At 45.8% G+C, this 20,314-nt stretch overlaps 1 protein-coding gene across 2 annotated transcripts in view; it reads right to left on the bottom strand.

Annotated features, from left to right (window-relative positions):
• Positions 1 to 20,314, bottom strand: part of ABL1 (ABL proto-oncogene 1, non-receptor tyrosine kinase) — an 82,448-nt gene that overhangs the window by 20,790 nt on the left and 41,344 nt on the right. Inside the window, exons 1-3 of one of the 2 annotated variants that reach the window (XM_074161086.1) lie at positions 13,294 to 13,372; positions 3,673 to 3,846; positions 2,636 to 2,931 (exon numbers count right to left, since the gene is read on the bottom strand). In XM_074161086.1, coding sequence (XP_074017187.1) covers positions 2,636 to 2,931; positions 3,673 to 3,846; positions 13,294 to 13,372 — 549 coding nt within the window. Of the gene's footprint in view, positions 1 to 2,635; positions 2,932 to 3,672; positions 3,847 to 13,293; positions 13,373 to 20,314 lie in introns of those variants that run through there. The other variant, XM_074161085.1, reaches the window with a different exon arrangement.

Below are 20,314 nucleotides of genomic sequence, written 5' to 3'. Positions count from 1 at the left end.
TGGACAACGCCATTTATTTATTTGGGTTACTCAATAGGAGGCTTTGCCTTAAGTACTATCAAGTGAGGAAAACCAAGTCCTCTGGACCATGGAGTGGTTTACCAGATGAGTAGCAACATTGCACCAGCCAAATCAAGAAAGGTCACTTTTAATGCCTTTCTTAAAAAAAAAAAAAAGCAAACCAAACAAAATAACAAAAAAACCCCATGAAAAGGTGGTCCAGAAGAATACGACTCATTAAACTCAGAAATCAAGAAAAAATTCCTTAAGGATTTTTTTTTTTTTTTTAAAGTTGTTGAACCCCAATATGGTGCTAAAATTAAGGCATACACATCTCCGATCTCTTCCTTGTCCCTTCCATTTTTCCCATGGAAAAAGCCTGGGAGAGGCTGTGCGATGCACAGCACACCTCCACACCGAGCAGCAGTTGTTCCACGCGGTTCTCCAATACCTCTTTCTCCTGATAGTGTGTTCTTTCAGTCACAGGATATGATTCCACCAAAGCCATTCATCCTTACTATGGCACTTGCAGATATTAAACTCCCTGGACAGGCTGACTAATGATCCAGCAGGCTGGGAAGGCCCCAGGTGCTCAGGGAGTTGAAGGTAAGAGCTTTCCTTCGCTCTGCTGCGAAACGGGTAACAGAGTGCGACACGAGTGGCTCAGCGCGGGGAACCTGCTCCAGCCGTCTCCCTTTCGCAGGGATATTTGCTGTTTCTCCTCCAAGCTCCTCGGCTTTGACATGCTTTGACGTGCTGCATCCCCCAGCCCAGCAGCAGAGCGGGCAGCACGTCTGCCGCCGAGCTGTCGCAAATCACTGCCCGGCTCATTAACACAAATCGAAACCGATGGGGTTTAACACACCAGGCTGCAAACTGCAGCGCCTGATGGACGGATGTGGCAAACGGCGCCTTCTGCGAAGATGCTGGCCCTTGGTACGGCGGCAGGGAGGACTGTGGCTACCTCCTGGTTCACATGAAGAGCCGAAGCCTGGGAGCCACAGCTCTCGGTCGCTGCCGCTTCTCGATTTTGCATTTCCAACCACCGTCAGCTGCAGATCTGCTTCATGAATTGTGCTGACCTGCACCCTTCCTCAAAGACACCAATTCAAGCAACTTTGTGGAAAATCAACAGTTAACCCAGCCAATACAGACCTGAACACATCATTGTAGCTCTGCAGAACTGTTTTAAGGATAAAACCAGTTCTGATGGGATGAAAGCCTTCATATGCCAAACCCTTTTCCAGCTAGAACGGAGAACACGTGCTATCACATCACAGACACATGCTTATTTACACCAGCTGAAGGAGGCCCGCGTTCAAAATGTTCACATGTGAACATTGCTCATCTGCCAGCATCAATGCGAATTGAAGGAGTATCAACTACAGAGACAGGAGGAGGAATAATATCTGATTGCCATGGAGTCCTCCAAGAATGCTGCATGTCAGCATTTCCCAGTGCCAATACTGACCACAGAGTGTGTCTACACTGGAGAAAAGAGGAAGAATCAAAATACTGTAGCTTGGAAATACATTGCTGTAAATAACATGGCCAGAATTGTCTCAATTATAACCTGTTTGGTAAAGCAGACAAAAAGTATTTCATTATTGAATAAAATCTGTTTATCTTATTAAAGGTTTTAAAGTGATGAGTCTGATAAATAGGAAACACTATACATTGGTTCCCCGTGTTTTCATACTGAAGATTTTGCTGTCAACGTTGCTGTAAGAAGAATAAAGCTCTCGCAGGACAAAGGAAAATTGGCCAAGGCAAGCCACTACTATACTTGATTTATTTTATTTTTTTCTTTTGAAGTATTTTAATGGCACAGAATCTGCCATCTACCAGATGCTGGCAAGAAGAGCCTCAGCAGCCATGCTCCAGACCCACACTTCAACTTCTGCACAGGATCTAAAGAGACACTGCTTAAAATAGATTCGTTAAAAACAAGATTTTCCGAAATCCAATGCCAGCAGAAATGTTTCCATGAAATTCAAACAAAAATCTGTGGAAAACTGCACTTTTATGCTAACATTTCTCTGCAGCGTCCACAAAGCACGGCATTGCAACACTGCTACAGCACATAACGATCTAGGGGGGGGGGGGGGAAATGAAGAAACCAGAGACTGGGCCCATATAAAAGTGAAAGTGCCTACCCTTCTCCAAGGATCACGCTGAAATACTGTAGAGAAATCAAAAGAGTAGTTAAAAATACTGCAGAATAGCTCAAAAAGCATTCTGTCCCTAATATTTACAGGATTATTAGCAACAGGCACTGACTTTTCTGATTTGGGAGTTGCAGAGATTATCTTTTCAACATATGGGACAAGAATTCAGCCTCAGAACATCTTAATCATGATATCCATTACATTCAGCTCTGACGTAATTTTAGTGTCTCCTACTTTGAAGCGTTTCGCTGCTGAGCTGTATCACACCTCACCAGAAGTTTGCTAAAGGAGTAAACCTGTTTTGTCACAGACGTGGCAGCTACAGTCTACTGTAAGTAGAGATGATGAAGGTTGTGATCAGGGTTCAGACCTGATCAATTAAATTCCTACTACTTGACCTTGTACAGTCAGTGGACAAAGCACACCGGTAAGGTTTTCTCTCATGGTCTGGAGAGCCCGCAGCCTACCTTTCCATCGGACGCAGTGTTTATTCTGTAGTGGTACACCCTTCCTTCGTATCGCAGGGAAATAGATCTTTGTCCTGGACTGCTCTCACTCTCTCGCACGAGGAAGCTGCCGTTGATACCGCTGCTCAGAAGGTACTCAGCAGCGTTCCGTGACACCGGTCCATGATACCAGGAATGCTTCTCCAAACTGTTCACTGGGGTGATGTAGTTGCTGGGTACCCAGCCTTGTCCGTTCTTCGTTTGAGCTTCACACCATTCCCCATTGTGATTGTAGCCCAGGACACGGAGCTTTTCACCTTAGCGCAAGAAGAAAATATATTCAGACACGGCAAACCCAGGAGCTGAGGACAAAGACAGGTTCTTTCTGGCTAACAGATCATTAAATAATCGCCTATGAGAATAGGTATCTGACTGAGCAGGGAGCGTGCGTTTCTTTAAGCTTGAGTAGACCCCTCACAGCCAAATAAAGTCATATGCATGGGTCAGGAGTTTATTAGGCTCTCGTGCGGTTCCGCACCAGCTCTGACACTGCTTGAGCTTACAAAGTGAATCCAACAAATTTTATTTGAACTGAGTTGGCTCAATGGAGAGAACAGGAGCGGATAAACAAAAAAAAAAAATCATTTCAATTAGCAAGGTGAGCAGCTGTGACTTGGAGTACACAAAGAACAGAAGGACTGAGTAAGAAATCAGTGTATCTCTACAGTAATTTTTCATACAGGGACTGTTTTGGAGAATTATGAAAATGATAGAGGCCAGCCTCTAAAATCAGTTTAGTTTAATTTCTCAGTTCAAAGTCTTGCTTCTAATGGAGACCTTAGTTTTGGCAAATAGTTTCTTGCCCAATGCAAAAACTTCAGACAGTTTTAACCTTCTAAAAGGTTATGACTTTGTGAAGTATTTGTATTTGTTTAAGAAGCATTCCCACAGTAAAAGAAATTCCATAGGGTTTAGTGTATAAGTCAGTTATTCCACAGTGACTTTTCTTTCTACGCCTTCTCACACAGTCCCAGTGCCGCTCTGCCCAGCTGCCTTACCTTTAGTTATGCTGAGAGTGTTGTCCCCACTCGCCACGAAATCATACAGTGCAACAAAGAGATGGGGGTCATTTTCACTAGGACAGGACAGAAGGTTTTCCTTGGAGTTCCAGCGAGCTGCTTCGCTCAGACCCTGGGGCTCGAAGTCCGACACTACCGGCCGCTGAAGGGCTTCTGGAGGAGGGAGAGAGAGAGAGAGGAAAAATCAGGTTCATTTTTGCTGATAAAAGCCATCTGGTTAACCCACGCACTCTGATTTTCTAATTTGCATTGTTTCTTGACATGTGCACTACTCATGAGTCAGGGGACAGATATGGATGGCTCTTTAATGCAGATCTCCTGCCACATAGGCAGGACACCCTGGTCCCAGAGCTGTCCCCCAGCTCCTGCCTCCCATGGCACACAGCCCCATCCCTCCCTCCAGCCAATGCCACTCACGTAGACTGTTTGCTGCTGGTAAATCCTTTGGCTCCTGCCTAACTGCTGGAATGGTTAGATTTGAAAACAAACCCAAGACTTTTAAAAGGTAAATCCCTTAATTATCCTATAAATGAAATCACCAGAATGTACAGCACAAAGAGCCAGGCAGGGCAAGATTCATAAGACATGGTATTTAAGAACGAGATACATACTTGCATTGTTCACAGTATTTTTAATCATTTTTCTTCTTATTTGAGTACAAGACCATGCTTTTTCATTACCCTCTCTCCTGCCTGTCGGCCTTTAGACCAGAGCACAGAGGTGAGCGTGACTTCGCACAATGAGTTTTCTACAGTTTTAGGAGCCCTGAGACACCTCCAGAAAAAGAAATTCCTAAAAACTGAGCTTCACGGGTGAGTAAAAACCAACTGCCAGAGTTTTCTGTACACTGCAGCACATTAGGTGTGTAATATTCAGTCAGTATCAGGCAAGTCCAAGTACATTGGGGAATTTTATTGCAGTCGCTTCTGCAAACCCTCCCCTCTGGACAATGATTCAAGAGTTTGGGGCAGTGATGCTCCAGGTAGCTGTGTCCCCTCACTCCAACGTGCCATCCCCCAGCTCTGCTGGCAGCCCCACGGGTGACTGTGCTGGCACAAACCCAGGGCAATAAGTTGTGAAAAGTCTTGGTTTTTGAAGGGTTATTTTCCATCTAGATGAGTTTGTTGAGCAAGGTCACAGCACCGCACACAAACCATCAGTGATGCTACAGGGACAGGAAATACAGCATTATCGCACCCAGCCCCTTGCGCCACGGAACTGCTCTTCCAACTCTGACAATTCCGTGATTCCGTGATTCATTACTCAGCATCAGCTCCCACCTGCTCCCCCCACTCGCTGCTGAATCCCTCTCCTGCCTGGGCGAACGCAGCAGGGCTTTGGAGGGAGAAATCCCAGGGCAAGTGTTTTCTACAGTATCAGGTCACCTGGGAGCGCGGTTCTCTCTTTACACTTGCAATACTCACGAGCAAGGGGCTGCCATGCAGATGCAGTCACACCAAGATATGCTTTTAACCCTATTGCTTGTTGGGTCTGGAAATCCAGTAAAAGTTGCACCAGTAAACCAGTGAAGAACTGACATGATTGACACCAGAAAATGCGTGGAAGTCAAGTGTGGACTGGGACAGGTCCAAAATACATTTTAAGCATTCCCCAGTGGGGAAATGCTTAAAAAAAGCCCAAAGCCCAACCCTACAAACAATAACAAATCCCATTATTTTCTAAGCTTTGCTGGTGAATGTGCCACTATTCACTCACAGACAATCTGGCGTCCTCGATCCGTTGGTCAGATCACCACTGGTAAAGGCTCTCTGGGTGATTATTTATGAATACCGGTACTACTGTATTCTTTGGAAAAGGCAAGATCACGTATGCGGGCAGAGAGAAAAACAGAAAATACACACACTGTTGGGCCTGTTCTCCCAGCCAAACCATATCTGCAGGGAGATATATTTTTATAGTGAATCAGAGAAGTCAAATAATTCTGCTTTCTAAACGATTCCACTGGCCACACCACAGTCAGAAATGTGGTGGTGTCTTGGGTGGTTTTTTTAAAGCACCTGGACATCCTTGCTTCCCCCTCCCGCTTCCTGCAGGAGAATACATTTTAATAGCCTGGGTTTGCTTCAAGAGGGACAATGAGAAAAGAAACAGAAAATCCACTTTCAGAAAATTAAGCTATAATCATTTTACCATGAAAACGCTTTGATCCTGTCAAGCCCATTAAGCTCCCTTATCAAACACAGGGCGCTGCAGTGACTGGAGATACTCCAAGGAGTTACACCATCAGTAAACACCTGGAACAGACAGACAGCAGAGAGCTGCAAGGAGCAGATACACAACCCCAGCGAGGAGCCACACCGTGATGCTCTCCCCCAAATATGGTACAAACCAGCGCACGCTGCACGGTGGGACGGGCCATAACCTCCGTTAGGAAGGAAAATGCCTCCCCCACGGGGGACTGATTCAACAGGAAGGCAGGAAATCCAAGGCAGGCTCCCCTCCAACTCCAGCACGATCGCAGCCCGGCGAAGGACGGCTCATACACGGCCACGGATGGGGATGCGGGAGGAAAGCCAAGCGCTCCGCAAGAATCCCTCCCTCGTGCCCGGGCCGTGGCGATGCTGGGACTGACTCACTGCACACGGATGCCAAGGTATGCGCTTCGATTCAGGCCATGAGACAACACTGTGTCAAACACCAAAAACACCCACAAGCTGCGGTGAGAAAGTCAAGGGAGGCTGGTTGTGCTTGATCACATCCCTACGAACACCGACCCAGTGATAACTGCCTGCAAACCCAAGGACAGGCTGTTAAATAAATGTATGAGAATTTGCTAAGCTGGAAAACTACACAAGTTCCCCATGGAATATATAGGATGCTATGCACGGACGGGCTCGTATCCTCTGTATCCTCCAGGATGACTCTCCCCCTGCTCAACCCTGGCACCCCCATGGAGGTGCACGACCCAACTTTGGGTTGGTGTTTCCAGAAGGTGGGAACCTCAAGTTAAGACCCGGGGTGAGGGAAGGCAGTGACTGAATGAAGCTTGAAGGGCAGCAAGAAAGGGAGGATGAGGCCCTGAGTCAACATGGAGAAGAGGGTAAAGGAAAGAGCAGAATTGTGGTGACCCGAGTGTAGCAGAAGCTTGATAGACCGTGACAAAACACACTTTTAAAGGTCTGGGCCCCAAGAGGAGGCTGTCAGCAGACTCAGGACACAAAACCGTGAAGCGAGAGAAGCAGACAGGACATGTCCATCTGGGAGCCATGTACAGCCGGCTGTCAGCACTATTTATCCCTCCAAGGGATTCTCCAGCAAATGTGCCCAGACATTACAGTCCTTCAGAGCAGGAATCAGACATTGCTGTTCATACATATTGAGGGTCTTTTTCGACACGCTACAGCTTCTTCACCTCCTACTGCTGGTTTTAACTACAATTTTACAGCACTGCTGAGCTTTTCAGTGGGCCAGATTCCTCCTAATAAATCAGTCTGGCTGCTAGACCTACAGGAGGGTACGCTGGCACGGCGACGGGGCAGGAAGGGAGTGTAATTCAATCTGTTATCTCTGCTGTGATTCCTTCCACGCATCCACTTTGTCTTCTGCTGCGTCCTAGCAAGACTGTAATTTATTACTTTGATCACAGCGTGCTCCAGATGACACCTGGATTCCTGGGAGGAGTCCCAAGGCAATGCTGTAATTCAGTTCTCCACTAATACCAACTAAATGACGACTCTTAAAGCAGAGCGGACTTTGAAATAAGACAACAGCAGCTTTTATTTTGAGGCATTAGCCATAAGAATGTCCTTATTTCCCCCTTAAAATTAAGTTTTTACCAGGAGATAACTTATTTTTGCACACCAAAAGGTTTCATAAGCGTAACTATCTCTTGCTAATTACCATTTATACGAAGTCATGAATCATCATTAGGGCCTGTGTAAGAAGTTCTCAGATATGAACAACTGGTCTAGACCAACGCAAGCAAATTTCCTCAGTAATTTAAGGGAAGGGCTGGAAAACAGGCAGAAGCACAGAATTACACTCGGCTCGTCCACAGCTGACTGCGGGGCTGTCCCGAGGGAAGGAAGAGACCTCCTGTCTCCCTACAAAACAAACATCCTGTGGTCTTACAAACTGTGCTGGCATTTTTTTTCCATGAGGTTTCTAGAGCAAGGGAGCGCAGAACACATCTAAATAATCTCTTTGAAGGTACAGCACATGCTATCTAAAGCTTCTCCTTTCCCTACATTCCCTATACTCTTCTTTTCCCCTGGAAGAAATGATGATAAATGGCAGAGTAGCTATGCAGATTTAATACATCCAAATGTTCCCAACTCTGAGCACAATACGATGGAGCAGCTGCCTCTCTGTCCCAGTATTTCCTCTGTGGCCCTCGTGGATTCCCTGTGCCTGATGGAATAGGGATTTTTTTTAAAACTAAAGAAAAAAAATCTCTAAACCAGATCTTTCCAAAAAGAAGGAAGGTTTCATGTTTTATTTCAGACTCATCCCTTCAGTGAGATCATGCTGAGTCTCTCTTGTCACCCACTCCTCAGCACAGGCCGTACAACCTTCTGCAACAAAGGCCATCGCTGTCACTTCTGCTCTTGGCTGGCATTTGGAAAGTCCAGGTTCCTACAGACAGCATGAGGACAAATGATCACTTTTTAAATAGTGTGTATTTTGATACAGAGATGAAGAATTGAAAAAATAGATCCAAGTCTCTTCCAACCAGACCCGCTCCCCCTGTGCTGGGCCAGACTCTCCAGCTGTGCTACCCAATTTCCACCCCCAGCAAGATGCCTTCGTCCCACGGGCAGGCTGCACCCCTCCTCGCATGGCCACCAGGATCCTCTGGCATTCTAAGTATACCGAAAACCAAGTCTGCTGAACGCAAACACGAGAGAACAAGGCCACCCATGGCTCCCGCTGCGCTGCCCATCCACAAACAGGCCCTCACACTCAACTGCAGAGTTTTATCTTGTCTAACACTAAGCACCCCTGAGGATGTGGCTTCTCCCACTCCTCCAAGAGATGATTCTGTCATCCTGGGGCTTTTGTTGGTGTTGGGTTTTGGTTGGCTGGTTGGTTTCATTGAGGGGTGGTTGTTTTTTTTTTGGAGGAAGTTCACTCTCATATTAGCCTGCAGGTTCCACTCGAGTTCATTTGCTGAGTTTATTCCATATAACCCCTTAGTGACATGGTAAACATCATCTCTCCACAGCCAGCTAATCACAGCTGTAGTTGTATGGAGTGGAATAGTGGGTATGGCAGAAATTTGGATTTTATTCCCAAATCTGCTCCTAAACTGCTGCCTGACCTTAGATTATAACCCCTGGGAGGGGAAGGGGAAAGAGTAATTAGAACCAAGTGAACTTCAGTGACACCTGGGTGTTTCTGAAAACTTTACCTTTACAATTTTTGGTTTGGTTTCCTTCCTAAGGGAGCAGACGTAGTGAAGTTTGCCCATTTCTGAGCCCCAGGAAAGGAAAGCACCAAGCAAGAATCATTGAGATTTACTATTATATTTCCCTGTTTTACTGAGCAGCCCCAGAGCGCTCAGGGAAGGATATAACCCTTCTGTGGATGATCAGTGCTAGGTCTGAAGACAGTTACAGCTTTTCCTATGAAACGATAATCCTTTCCCCATCACAACCCATGGGAAATGGAAGCAAGCACCATCAGCCAGATTTCTTAATAAGGATGGGGCAGGCAAGAACTGCTGGAGCAAGCACATAACTAGCAAGCCATTACAAAGCCGGCAACATATTTAAAAACAAGAATTCTACTGAGTGATGGTAGATGAGAGGCCAAGAGGTGAGGAGCAGAAAATAGCCAGGGAAGAAAGGAAACAAACAGAAGGCTCTTTCCGGGGAGGCAGCAACGCCGTCTTGATGCACTCGCTCTTCCTAAGGGATTGACCCAAGACCTGCTGCTGATCCCAGCAACACCGGGGCATGACAAGTTGCTGGCACTGCAGATTTGGGTCTGGCTGAATACGTGCCCAAACATGTAAAAAGGACTCTCCAGGACCAGGGCAATGGCTACAGGCTGCTGCTCCTCCCCAGGCTCCTCTACTCTAACTGTAACAAGACACGCTTAAGAAGAAAAAAATATAGAGACAATCTGACAGCTGGCAGGACAGAAATCAATCCAGCTGGAAAACAACGGACTTTACTAGTGTCCCCAAAACAGTTTTTAAACTTTACTGGAACAGTTTTCAAGCTTTACAGAGAACATTGACAGGTTTTAAACAAGGCTTCTGCCTTTCAGTGGCACAGCAAGCCCAAAAAGGCAGCAAGACTATTTTAGCCCCTATTTGGGACATGGACACGTTCTGTTTTCCAGATCAGATTGGCAGCAGTACGTGCTGTGCCTCTTCCCTTCTACTCTTTACCCTTTCTTGGTGTGAAGTGGGTGAGGAATTATTCAGTTTGGCAAAGGCAGAAAGGAGAAAGCAGATGACAGAAACTCATCTCTCTCACATTTTAAAATAATATTTACTGGTGGGAATAGAAACGAGGGCAAAAAATGGCCAGCTCAAGCATCCACGTGAAATCTCAGTAATCATTAGAACCAGTTTAAACAAAGTTTTGATCCAGTTAAGAAAAGGTCCCAACTTCTTCAGTGAGCAGGCAAGTCTAGAGACACAGCAAAGCGCAGAGCAACGGGATGCGGCACCTGGCATCCCCCCACACCACCCCAAAGAGGACTCTACGAACAATCTTCCTTCCTGCAAATTAACAGAGCATAAGTCTTTGGAAGACGACCACCATGGAAAAAAAATAATATTTCTGATTACTTGGTCAAAAGTCATGTACACCTACACACGTGCCTGACTAAATCAGCCTTATATCAAACCCAACCTCTATGTAGTATTTTCAAGAAGTGTGTTTAAAAATACAACAGAGTTGATTTTGTTACAGTCCCATGCATCAACCAAACACTGTTGTGTTTCTGTTAACACATGAAAACCAAAAGAAGAAATTGAATTAGGTAAAATTGAATCTAACCTTCTGGCTGCAACCGGTTTTCCGCACAACCAATGGACCTTTCATACTCTAAGCAGTTATGTTTAAGGCTTCATAGTCTACTATATAGTAAAGAAACTTTCAGCTTCTCCACCATCTCCTCAACAGCTTCCCACACAACTAAGATAACAAGAGCAGAGTTAAATCCTCCAACAGTATCACCATCATCTCCTTAATCTTTTCAGAAGGTTCCGGGAGGCTGTGGGACGCGCATGGGAGTGGGCTGGCTGTCACACACTGCTCCAAGGGACCCAGGCGCAATGGTCCCCAGTTTGTGACCGTTGACACAAGCCTGTACCCTTCTCACGATCTGTCAGTCTGGCCTTCGTAGGACGGCAAGCCGAAGTGCTTGTTATCAAAATTAACAAATCCATATGTAAAAAAATACGTATTTTTTTATCTTCTGTTATCTTCTCCAGGGTAATAACAGAAGCATATTTTAACTTGTGCCCTTGGAGTACAGGGGTTTGGGACAAGCCATCACTACTCTTCTTGAAGAGTCCTCAATAGGGCTTTCAATGTCACAATAATTTTAATAAGAAAGCTGCCTAGGAATACCACGTGGGGACCTTCAGCTTTAGAAAAGAATACAAAACCCTCCTTTTTAGGTTCCCCCTCCGCCCCCTCCCGATGAGTATAGATTCTCACTTCTCACCCTCTCTTCCAAGAGACCTACAGTCGATTACTGTGGGTCCTGGGTTGTCTATGTCCTAACCAGCTGTTACAGCATTAAGATAGCAGTTGCCACATCTCTTCACCTTTAACGTGCCATTTGGATGTTGGCTTTGGTTTTGCTCCATGCTGAGCTGAGAAATGAGACTGAGTTACTTTGATAAAAGACAGTTTAGAAGTTGTTTCAATGCCCATTTCCCAACCCATCATAAAAAATAAATATGCAACCACAGTCTCAGGGAAGCAGAAGGTGGAAATACCACAGTATTTATTGTGCCAACGATCATGTTCTTAACTTGATCCTGCCTATATGGCGCAAGTCAAACTATGCTCTAATCCTATTATGCAACTGCACTGCGAATTGTGGAGGGGGGGAGTGGTTGGAACACACACACAAAAGAGAAAACTTGCAAAAACAGTCAGGGTAACACCCTTGTAACATCATCCTCCAGCATTCACTCCTGCAGGGGAGAGAGAGGCCCCAGACGCTCTCCCTGTTCTCCCGGGGGCTGCGTTGAAAGCTCCAACGGCCTGGAACGGAGGGGCCCAGCGGGGCTGGGAGCTGCTCCCCACCACGCAGCCCACCAGGGGCAGGGGACACAGAGAGGTTTTATAGACCTAAAAGACACCGAAGAATTCAGTCACGTAGGAAAGATCGAAACTACTCGTACGCATCCGCCCACAATTAAGTTTTTGAAACTTCAAATAAATAAAAAAAAAAGTCCTCTGGAAGCTGCTCTTTGATTTTAAACAACAGAAAATCCTTCAGAGCCACTAAATGCATCTGATGAGTACAGGCTCTTGGTCTGAAATTTCTTCACATGGGTTTGCCACGAGAAGCCATTTGTAGATTTTGAGGTTCCTAACCCATGAATTTCCGAGGACCATTTCTCCACTGAATATTCGAGAGTTGAGCAACAGCAACTTGCGATAGGCCCCAGGAAATCAGCTGCTGCCTTTCGTGCCTCTGATTTGACGAGTTCGCACAGTCCTCCTGGCATGCGGATTATTTTTACTGAAGCAACATCCAGCAACACAAAAGAAGTTGGAGAAGCCCGGACCGCCCCAGTGGGATGGACACAGTCCCGCTAGTGCTGAGAAGGGGCTGAGGCCGCGTGGGGGGACCCATAAAGCTGCTCCACAGATGGGGTACGAAGCCACAACGGGGTGAAGAACTTGCTCAAGGTCACACCAAGCAAAACCTCAGCCCAAAGTCCCCCTGCCCGGCACAGTGCCTCTGTTCCCCAGGCTTTCAATCCGAACTACTCGAGTCCATATGTTTAATATCTCAGCGCCTACAAACAACCATGGCTGTGCGTCAAAAATCACCTTTTTTAAAAGCAATCACACAAGAAAATTGAGTGAAATGAGTGCCTGCGGCAAGCAAACTTACATGGGGATAACCAACATGAACTAAGAGATTACGTATTAACGCATGCTGAAAATATTTTACTGATGGACTCATCTAAATTTTCTTCCTGAGCCTGAAGTTGGATTTACCAACCTCTTCTCACATCCAAAATAAGGGAGATCCTTTTCCGGGGAAAAAAAAAAAAAAAAAAAAAAAAAAAATAAAGCCGAGGCCTGAAGATAGGGCTTTGTTTATGGGCTCGGCAGTAAGATCACTTGACATTTTACAACCATAAATGGTAGAGCCGCGCTCCCTTTGTATACTGCAGTTAATGAAAGTCACCTGGGGTCTGGATGCCGCTTACACCACTCGGTTCCCTTGCCCCCCGCGTGCAAAAGCCTAGCCTAAAGCTGGCCAGGACCAAATATCTCCCCAAACCTGGGAAAAACTGGCAAAGAACAGATAAAACTCGTGTCTAGGATGGAGGAGGGGTTGGACCGTGCCCCCCAGGAGCGCAGCAGCCGGGGTCCCGGCTGCTGCGCTCCCGGGGGGCACGGTCCGACCCCATCCCCTTTGGGTACTCACCTTCCAGGTAGCAGCTGGAGGAAGAGGAAAGCCCTTTCTTCGATTTGCAACCCACCAATTTCAAGCAAATCTCCAACATTTTCATTTGTTAGAGTTTGGCTTCGGCTGTCTGGTTTCCCTTCCCCCCCACCTTTTCTCACTTTTCAGCTTCTTCTCGCACTGTTGAATTATCCGGTAAAAGTCTTTAAAAAAAAAAGAAGTCTTTAAAAACAACTCCGGTAAGAGTCTAAACCAAAATATCCAGGGAAAAGTCTTTAAACAAAATATCCAGGAAAAAGTCTTTAAACAAAATATCCAACGAAAGTCTTAAACAAAACATCCAGGGAAAGTCTAAGACAAAGTATCCAGGGAAAGTCTAAGAAATCCAGCACTCTGAAAACCATTACAAGGGCGAGCCCGAGAGGCGGAAAATCCTGGGGCCCCGCATCTCCTCTCCCGGGGAGTTAACTCCAGCCATCTTTCCCTCCTTCCCAACTCTTTTGGCGGGAGACAGGAGGGGGGGGGGGGGGGGAGGGGAAGGGGGGGGAAAAAAAGGAGGAAGAAGAAAGCAAAGCCAACCGAGTTGGGGAGCCCGTGCTGCTCCCCGTTAGCGGCAGCTGCCCGCCCGCCACCGGGCGCTGGGTGCAGGCAGGGCTGCTGGGGCTCCACTGCCAACAAAGGGCCCCCTTCAGCCGCTGCCGTCCTCCATGACATCAGGCAGGCGAGAAACGCCCTCGCTCCTTAACCCTCCTCCTGCCTGCACCCTGCCTGCACCCTCTCCCAGCGCCAGGCTGAAAAGCAACAAGTTTGGGGTTTTTTTTTGGGGGGAGAGCCCTCCTGGGTTTGGGGAGGGGTGGGGGAAAGGCAGGATTGAGGAGTAACGCTGCTGCTCTGGGTGCTTTGTGCACGGCTCTGTGCAACCAAGTGAATTAAAGTCTTAAAAGTGTGTCGTTTCACAGGGGATTAAGGGAACTGTAACAGGGAGAAGCAAACAGAGAGTGATGCCCATTCCTAAACCAGCACAAAAGCTGCAGGGGAGCTGGAGGTCCTTCCCAGAAGACACAGCCAAAGCATCTCTGTGATGATTACAGGCAGGCAAAGGGACTCAAATCTCAGCTGATGCACTTACAGGGAACCAAAAGTTTTCACTCTCCCGCTACCTACTATTCTTTTCCCCTACAAAACGTGCATTTCCCTTGCAGGTTTCTCAAGGCAACATGTTAATTACTGCTCTCCAGTTTTGATACTTTCCTTTTGAGCATTATTGTATGTTTCCTTTCTAAAACAACCACCACTTTTGTTACATATACTTATATTCTATATGCATATACATTCTCTCTAGATATCTTTATAAAGGAGATAGAAAATCAGGTGTGTGTATACGATTGCGGGTTTTTCCACTCAAAAATCCCCTTTTATTTCCCCAATCTCAGGGTGCTTTTGCTGCTCAGAGCTAGAGGTGCTCAAGGGAGCAGAGCTCATCAGGGGTGCAAAATCAAGAGGCTGGGGGAAACGGCCTGGGAAGCCGAGCCCACAAACTCTGCTGCAACGCGTGGAGCTCTTGGTGTGTCACACACAGGATCAACAAAGGAGCAAATATTCATTTTTGTTCCTGAAAACTTCCCTCCAGATCTGACAGTTTATTTTGGCAAGGTTACTGACTAGCTAGCACTCTTTTGCCCTCCAACGTTTTCAAACATTTAATGCTTTAGGGGAAACTCTGCATGCTTCCAGCATCTGAGGACCATGCCTGCGAAACAGCAAACATTGCTCAGACTCTTTAAACATTATTTTACAGTGTTACTTTGCCTCAGACTTCTGATCCATGGGGTGTACGCCTGAAAGACAGCTTGAAAAGAAATCCTTGGTCTCTCGACCCACACTGAACTGCAATAATAGCATTTGCATTTTTTTTTTAACTACCACAAGCCACATCATTTCTAGCAGAGAAATAATCACAGCAAGGACCGTGTGATGTTCAAAGTGGTTTCACTCTTTTTATCAGAGCAGATGAACATGGATATCTCTATGAAGTAGGAAACTTGGAGAGAACTTAAACATTTCCTCAACTTAAACAGTCCAGAGAAGAGCCGAGGCTACAGACCCAATCCCCCACCTCTGGCAGCCTGCATGTACATTAAAAAGAAAATGATGCATTCCTCCCCATGCTCTCCCTTCCTCCCCTCCACTTCTGGAGGAGAATTTCTATTTTATGGAAGCATAAGAGTTTCAACACCTATCTACTTGTTCCCCACCCACCCAACTTCAGATGAGACTGCAAAAGAGAACTTGTGCAGAACTGCACTGGAGAGAAGGGGGAATAAAAAAAAATTAAAAAAAAAAAAAGAAGAAGAAAAAAAAAAAGAGGAGTTAAAAGCAGATTTGAAGGAGAAAGGTTATATAAATCACAGGAGGAGCTCCATCATCACGTGTTTAGGCCCAGTGTCATGTTTAGGGAACTGGGATGAAGTAACACTGTAAGAGCAGCCCAGGCATCTTGCACGCAACTTCTTTTCCATGTGAGGAGCATCCTTATCCCGCTTCTCCAGCTGCAGCTGCAGGAATGCAGAATCCCCATGGCATTCCCCGGCAGTACAAAGGCTGCCCCCCATGAGCACCACCCAGCCATTACAATTACAGTTAATACAATGAGCGCCGGCAGAATTAATGCGGATTACATTCCTGATGAACTCCTGGGGTTCTTATTCCAGAAGAAGAATGCCTCATCTAAAATTAAATTAACCCGCTTGCAGAAGAACCTCACTCTAGGAGAAAGGCGTCCACTTGAGGAGTTAAGCACAAAGAGCTATCCTGGGATAACTTCCTCTGTAGATAAATTATTCCCTTTATGTTTCCACACAGACAAGCTTGTGTGGTCCCTCTGCTACAAACTTCATCCTTCACCGTTTCCTCTCTTGTGTCATAGCAAACTAGGCTGTAAATACTTCAGAGCAAATACCTTCTGCCTTTCCTGCATGTCATGAAATTAGCTGGTGATAGAGAAATAAAAGCCATATTGGCAGCGTCACACAAATCCTGCTACTCTTATGGCTGACATCTATTAATCCCTTTCATGTTTTGTTTGTCATATACACATTTCAGAATAAAATCAGACATGAAAAGCGTGCAGACTTTTGGGCTACAGAGTGACTGATGCAACCTTCAAGTCAGGCTCTCTGTTGCAGAACAGCAAAACAATTTTGCTTGGGAGCAGACTCAGAAGATCTCCAGCTCAGCCTCCTGCTCAGAGGACGACTATCTATCCCGATCAGGTTGTTCCAGGCTTTTTGCAGCTAAACTTTAACTGAGTCTGCCGGGCAGCATGAAACATTTTTTATCCTCTTATCTCTACCCAGATTTGCCTCACTGCAAGTTGTAAGTGTTGCTTCTCCAGCATTTGCTATGCACCTCAGAGAGAGGAGTCTCTCTGGTCACCAGTTGGGTGGTTCCGAGCGCACTGGGACACCTCCAGTCCTCTCTTCCCGATGGGGCGAAGGCAGCCCCCTCGGCCCAGGGGGCACCCCCTCCTCCAGCCCCCCGCCAGACTCCCCCCGGTGTCTGCTCTGGGGGAAGGAGAGGCTGGACGCCCTGCTCCAGATGTGGCTTCACAAGTGCCAAAAAAAGGGAAATAATCACTTCCTTCGACCTGCTGGCTCTGCTCTCGCTAATGCAATCCAGCATCCATTAGCCTTTATTGTTCAGGCTCATACAACAGCACAAACCTATTTAGCCAACTGCCTTCAGATTTGAGCTTCTTCTAGCAGACAGCTCTTTACTTTCTTAAAGCCAACTGAATTTGAGGACCAGTTTTTACAAAAGGGAACTATCACACACACGCATGACAGTGGCAGCGAAAGGACCGGACTCCATGAGCAGAAAATGAGTTTTGGCATCATCCCATGATGTTAGCAGCTGGAGTGAATTTTGTTGCGATACCATTAAAACCAGCTTGAGAGCTCATCACCCATCTAAAAGTAGAGCTTAATTTTATTTTAAAATCCTCTTCTGAAACATGGAAAGGTAACAAGAGTTTGAAGCCCGAAACACTGGACATTTTTTGATAGGCATGTTCAGCTGTTTTGGGATGGAAAACATCACTTGAAACAGAAGCAGCAAAAAAATAGTGGTTAAAGCAAAGAAGTAAGAAAAAGAGCAGATTCTTGCATGCAGTTATGAGGTACCTGTGCCTTACCTTGCTCTTCTATAAATGCAGCTGAGAATTTCCCCACAGGTTATAAAGAGTAACCCCATACAGGTAGCGAAGCACTTTGTTGTCTCTGGATGTATAGACCAATGAGAAGTAAAATCACATCAATTGTAAGATGCATTTTTCTTAGTAAATGCTAAGGTTACACGTGATTTTGGGCATTCACAAGTCACTGTCTTTATGCTTAAAAATAGGTCCATGCCACAGAGGACTGCCACACCACACAGCTCTCTTCTGATGACATCTTTCACATTGTGAAATAACACATTCTAACACCATTACCTGATTAAAAATATATGTGTGTATGAAAATGATCAAAGCAGTCTATGTTGAAATCCATGAATGACCACAGCATGTGCTATAGACACAGCTGTAGCAAAGCTGGGCTTTGATCCGACAGCAAACACAGTATTTTCCTGTTTTCCTGGGGGCTGGTCCAGCTTTGTCTGACAGATTCCAGTTTTCCTTTAGGTTTTCACATCCTCCACCATTAAATGCCTCCATCCACTCTTAGATACAATGTGCCAAGCTTTTTGGAAGATACCGGCGTGTATTAGACAGAGAGGACTAGCAGCTTTAAAATCCTGGCTACTAAACTCTTCCTTCTTGGCATGTGTAGCACAAACCACTGTCTGGTGGAGTCTCCAAAACTGTTTGCAATGAATACACCCTCAGTGGGTGATGCACGATAAGTCATGAGAACTTCACCATGGCATGTCAAAGAAAGAAGGTGAGCCCAAGATCAGCAGGGTCGGAGCTGAGCCCACATCCCACACCCAGCCCTTTAAAAGCCACCTCAGATTCAAACACCTGTCTCTTGAGTCAATCCCCTCTCAGTCTCATTAATTGTTCATCGACAACTTGCAACTACTCCAAACAAGTGAAAACAAGCCTTCCAGGATACTCCGACTGTTCTCCGCTTACCTGGCAATGACAGCACTACCACAAAGGTGATTACGTTCGTGATTTATTACTGGTACCTGCCACCTAACAGGCAGAGGGTGAGAAAAGTCCTTGTTGGTGTTTGTACATCGAATGACTACATCAGCCCAGCAAAACTTTCCAAGTTTGTTCAAGCACCGAAGGAGAAAGCCCAAGTGACCACAATACTGCAGGATCACCACTAATTTGGTGATCACTAGGGCTCAGTGACACCACTGTCATTAGCAATGTGTACCCAGGCAAACAGGGCTCAGGTGGTTTTACTGCTCTGTCCAGATTCCTGGCTGAGATGAACCTTCGTGCCTTCAGTCATCTGGGTAAGGTCACCCGAGGTTCTCCAGCACTGCCCTACCTCAGAGCCACTTCACCGGTGCTGCCATTGTCTGTTTTATTCCACCTTTTTATGCAGGCATCTCTGACTTTCCTTTTCCAGTTCATGTATAAAACATTTTTATAGAGACCAGTATTCTACCTTTCTATTGAAGCTCTTCTCAAAATTCAGCTGACAAGTTTACAACAGCTAGTTAAAATAGCATGTTAAAAACAAAAGCCTCTTGCTACTAATCTGACCGCTCTACAATAGGCATTATTGTAAATAAAAAGAAAGCCCACACACGAATTTGAACAAAGGCTAGTTAACACCTGAGGGCAAAGAGTGTTTTCCTTCCTTCAGAAACCATCTAGCCCAGCGTGAGAGGCCCTGCAAGAGCACTGATAGATCTCTGCACACACAATGAAATATTAACACTTCTGGCACTTGGACTTAGCAAATCCCACTCACACAGGAAGAAACTTTTTTCTTAAAAAAAAAAAAAAAAGCCAGGTTACAAAAAGTCCACTGTACGCACCAGCAGAAAAACAAAGGATTTTGCAATACAGCATGTGCATTTGTTGGGTTTTTTTTCCTCCATGATTTAACAGATGTTTGTTATTTGCAATTTTCATGAGGGAAGGAGGTGACTGAGAAGCGGTGGGATTGCAGAGAGGGGATGTCCAGCTATTTGAAATTCCTTTCAAGCAACAGGGCAGAATCCTTCTTTTCAAGGTGGTAACAAGGCAGAGAGTACTACTAAATTCCTGCAGTGGTGGTCTGATTCAGCTGTGAAATAAGGAAGATGGGTTGTGAGCTCCACAGGGAATCGCCTGGGGTATTAGTGTTTGAAGCCTGCAAGGTTAAATCCAAGTCCAAAGGGGCTCTTTACAAATCACTGAAAAAGTTTTGGGTGTCTTCCATTAAAGGCCTTTTGAAACATCTGCAGGCAAAGAAAAAGTAAGAGGCATCTTGCACTTTCCAGATCTGAAAAAAAAATAGCAGCTTACCTTAAAGACACAAAAATCACACAAACTCCTACTCACTGTATTTACTTAAACTTCCATTGTCCGGGCAGTTTATTAAAGTTGCGAAAGAGGGAGGAGGGACCGAGAGCTTTTGTGCGATACGTAGAGTCACATCAGTTTAGGGATCCTACTGAAGTTCAGTATTTTCTGCCAGCCCAGAGCAGAGAGGGTTTACACACAGCCAGGACATAACCAGAAACGATTCATACTTGGAAAGTATCAGAAAATGAATTTTAGGGAAGTTTCTTTGCCAAATACTGACTCAGATCTTGAGTGGGAGCATTTCCGTGTTTCTTTTAAATGAAAAGGCAAGGAAATGCAGCTGAAAAAAGTAAAGTTAAAACAAGAGGTTAAAACGGGGAGCTCAAAGGCAATGACTTCCTGGGTTATCTTGTGTAATTCCGAGCACGTCCGCAGGAAGAGCCAGGAGGACCAGTAAAACGTGTTTTAGTCCCGGCAGTAACTAAGTGGTTAATTCCTTCCATTCAAGAGCTGAAAAATCTGCCAAAGCAGAAGACCAGGCCTAAGCGATCGAATTACACGTGGGGAGGGGGT

The sequence above is a fragment of the Numenius arquata genome, chromosome 19 (genome assembly GCF_964106895.1).
Source record: "Numenius arquata chromosome 19, bNumArq3.hap1.1, whole genome shotgun sequence".
NCBI classification, from domain to species: Eukaryota; Metazoa; Chordata; class Aves; order Charadriiformes; family Scolopacidae; genus Numenius; species Numenius arquata.
This window is presented reverse-complemented; position numbering and strand designations above follow the sequence as displayed.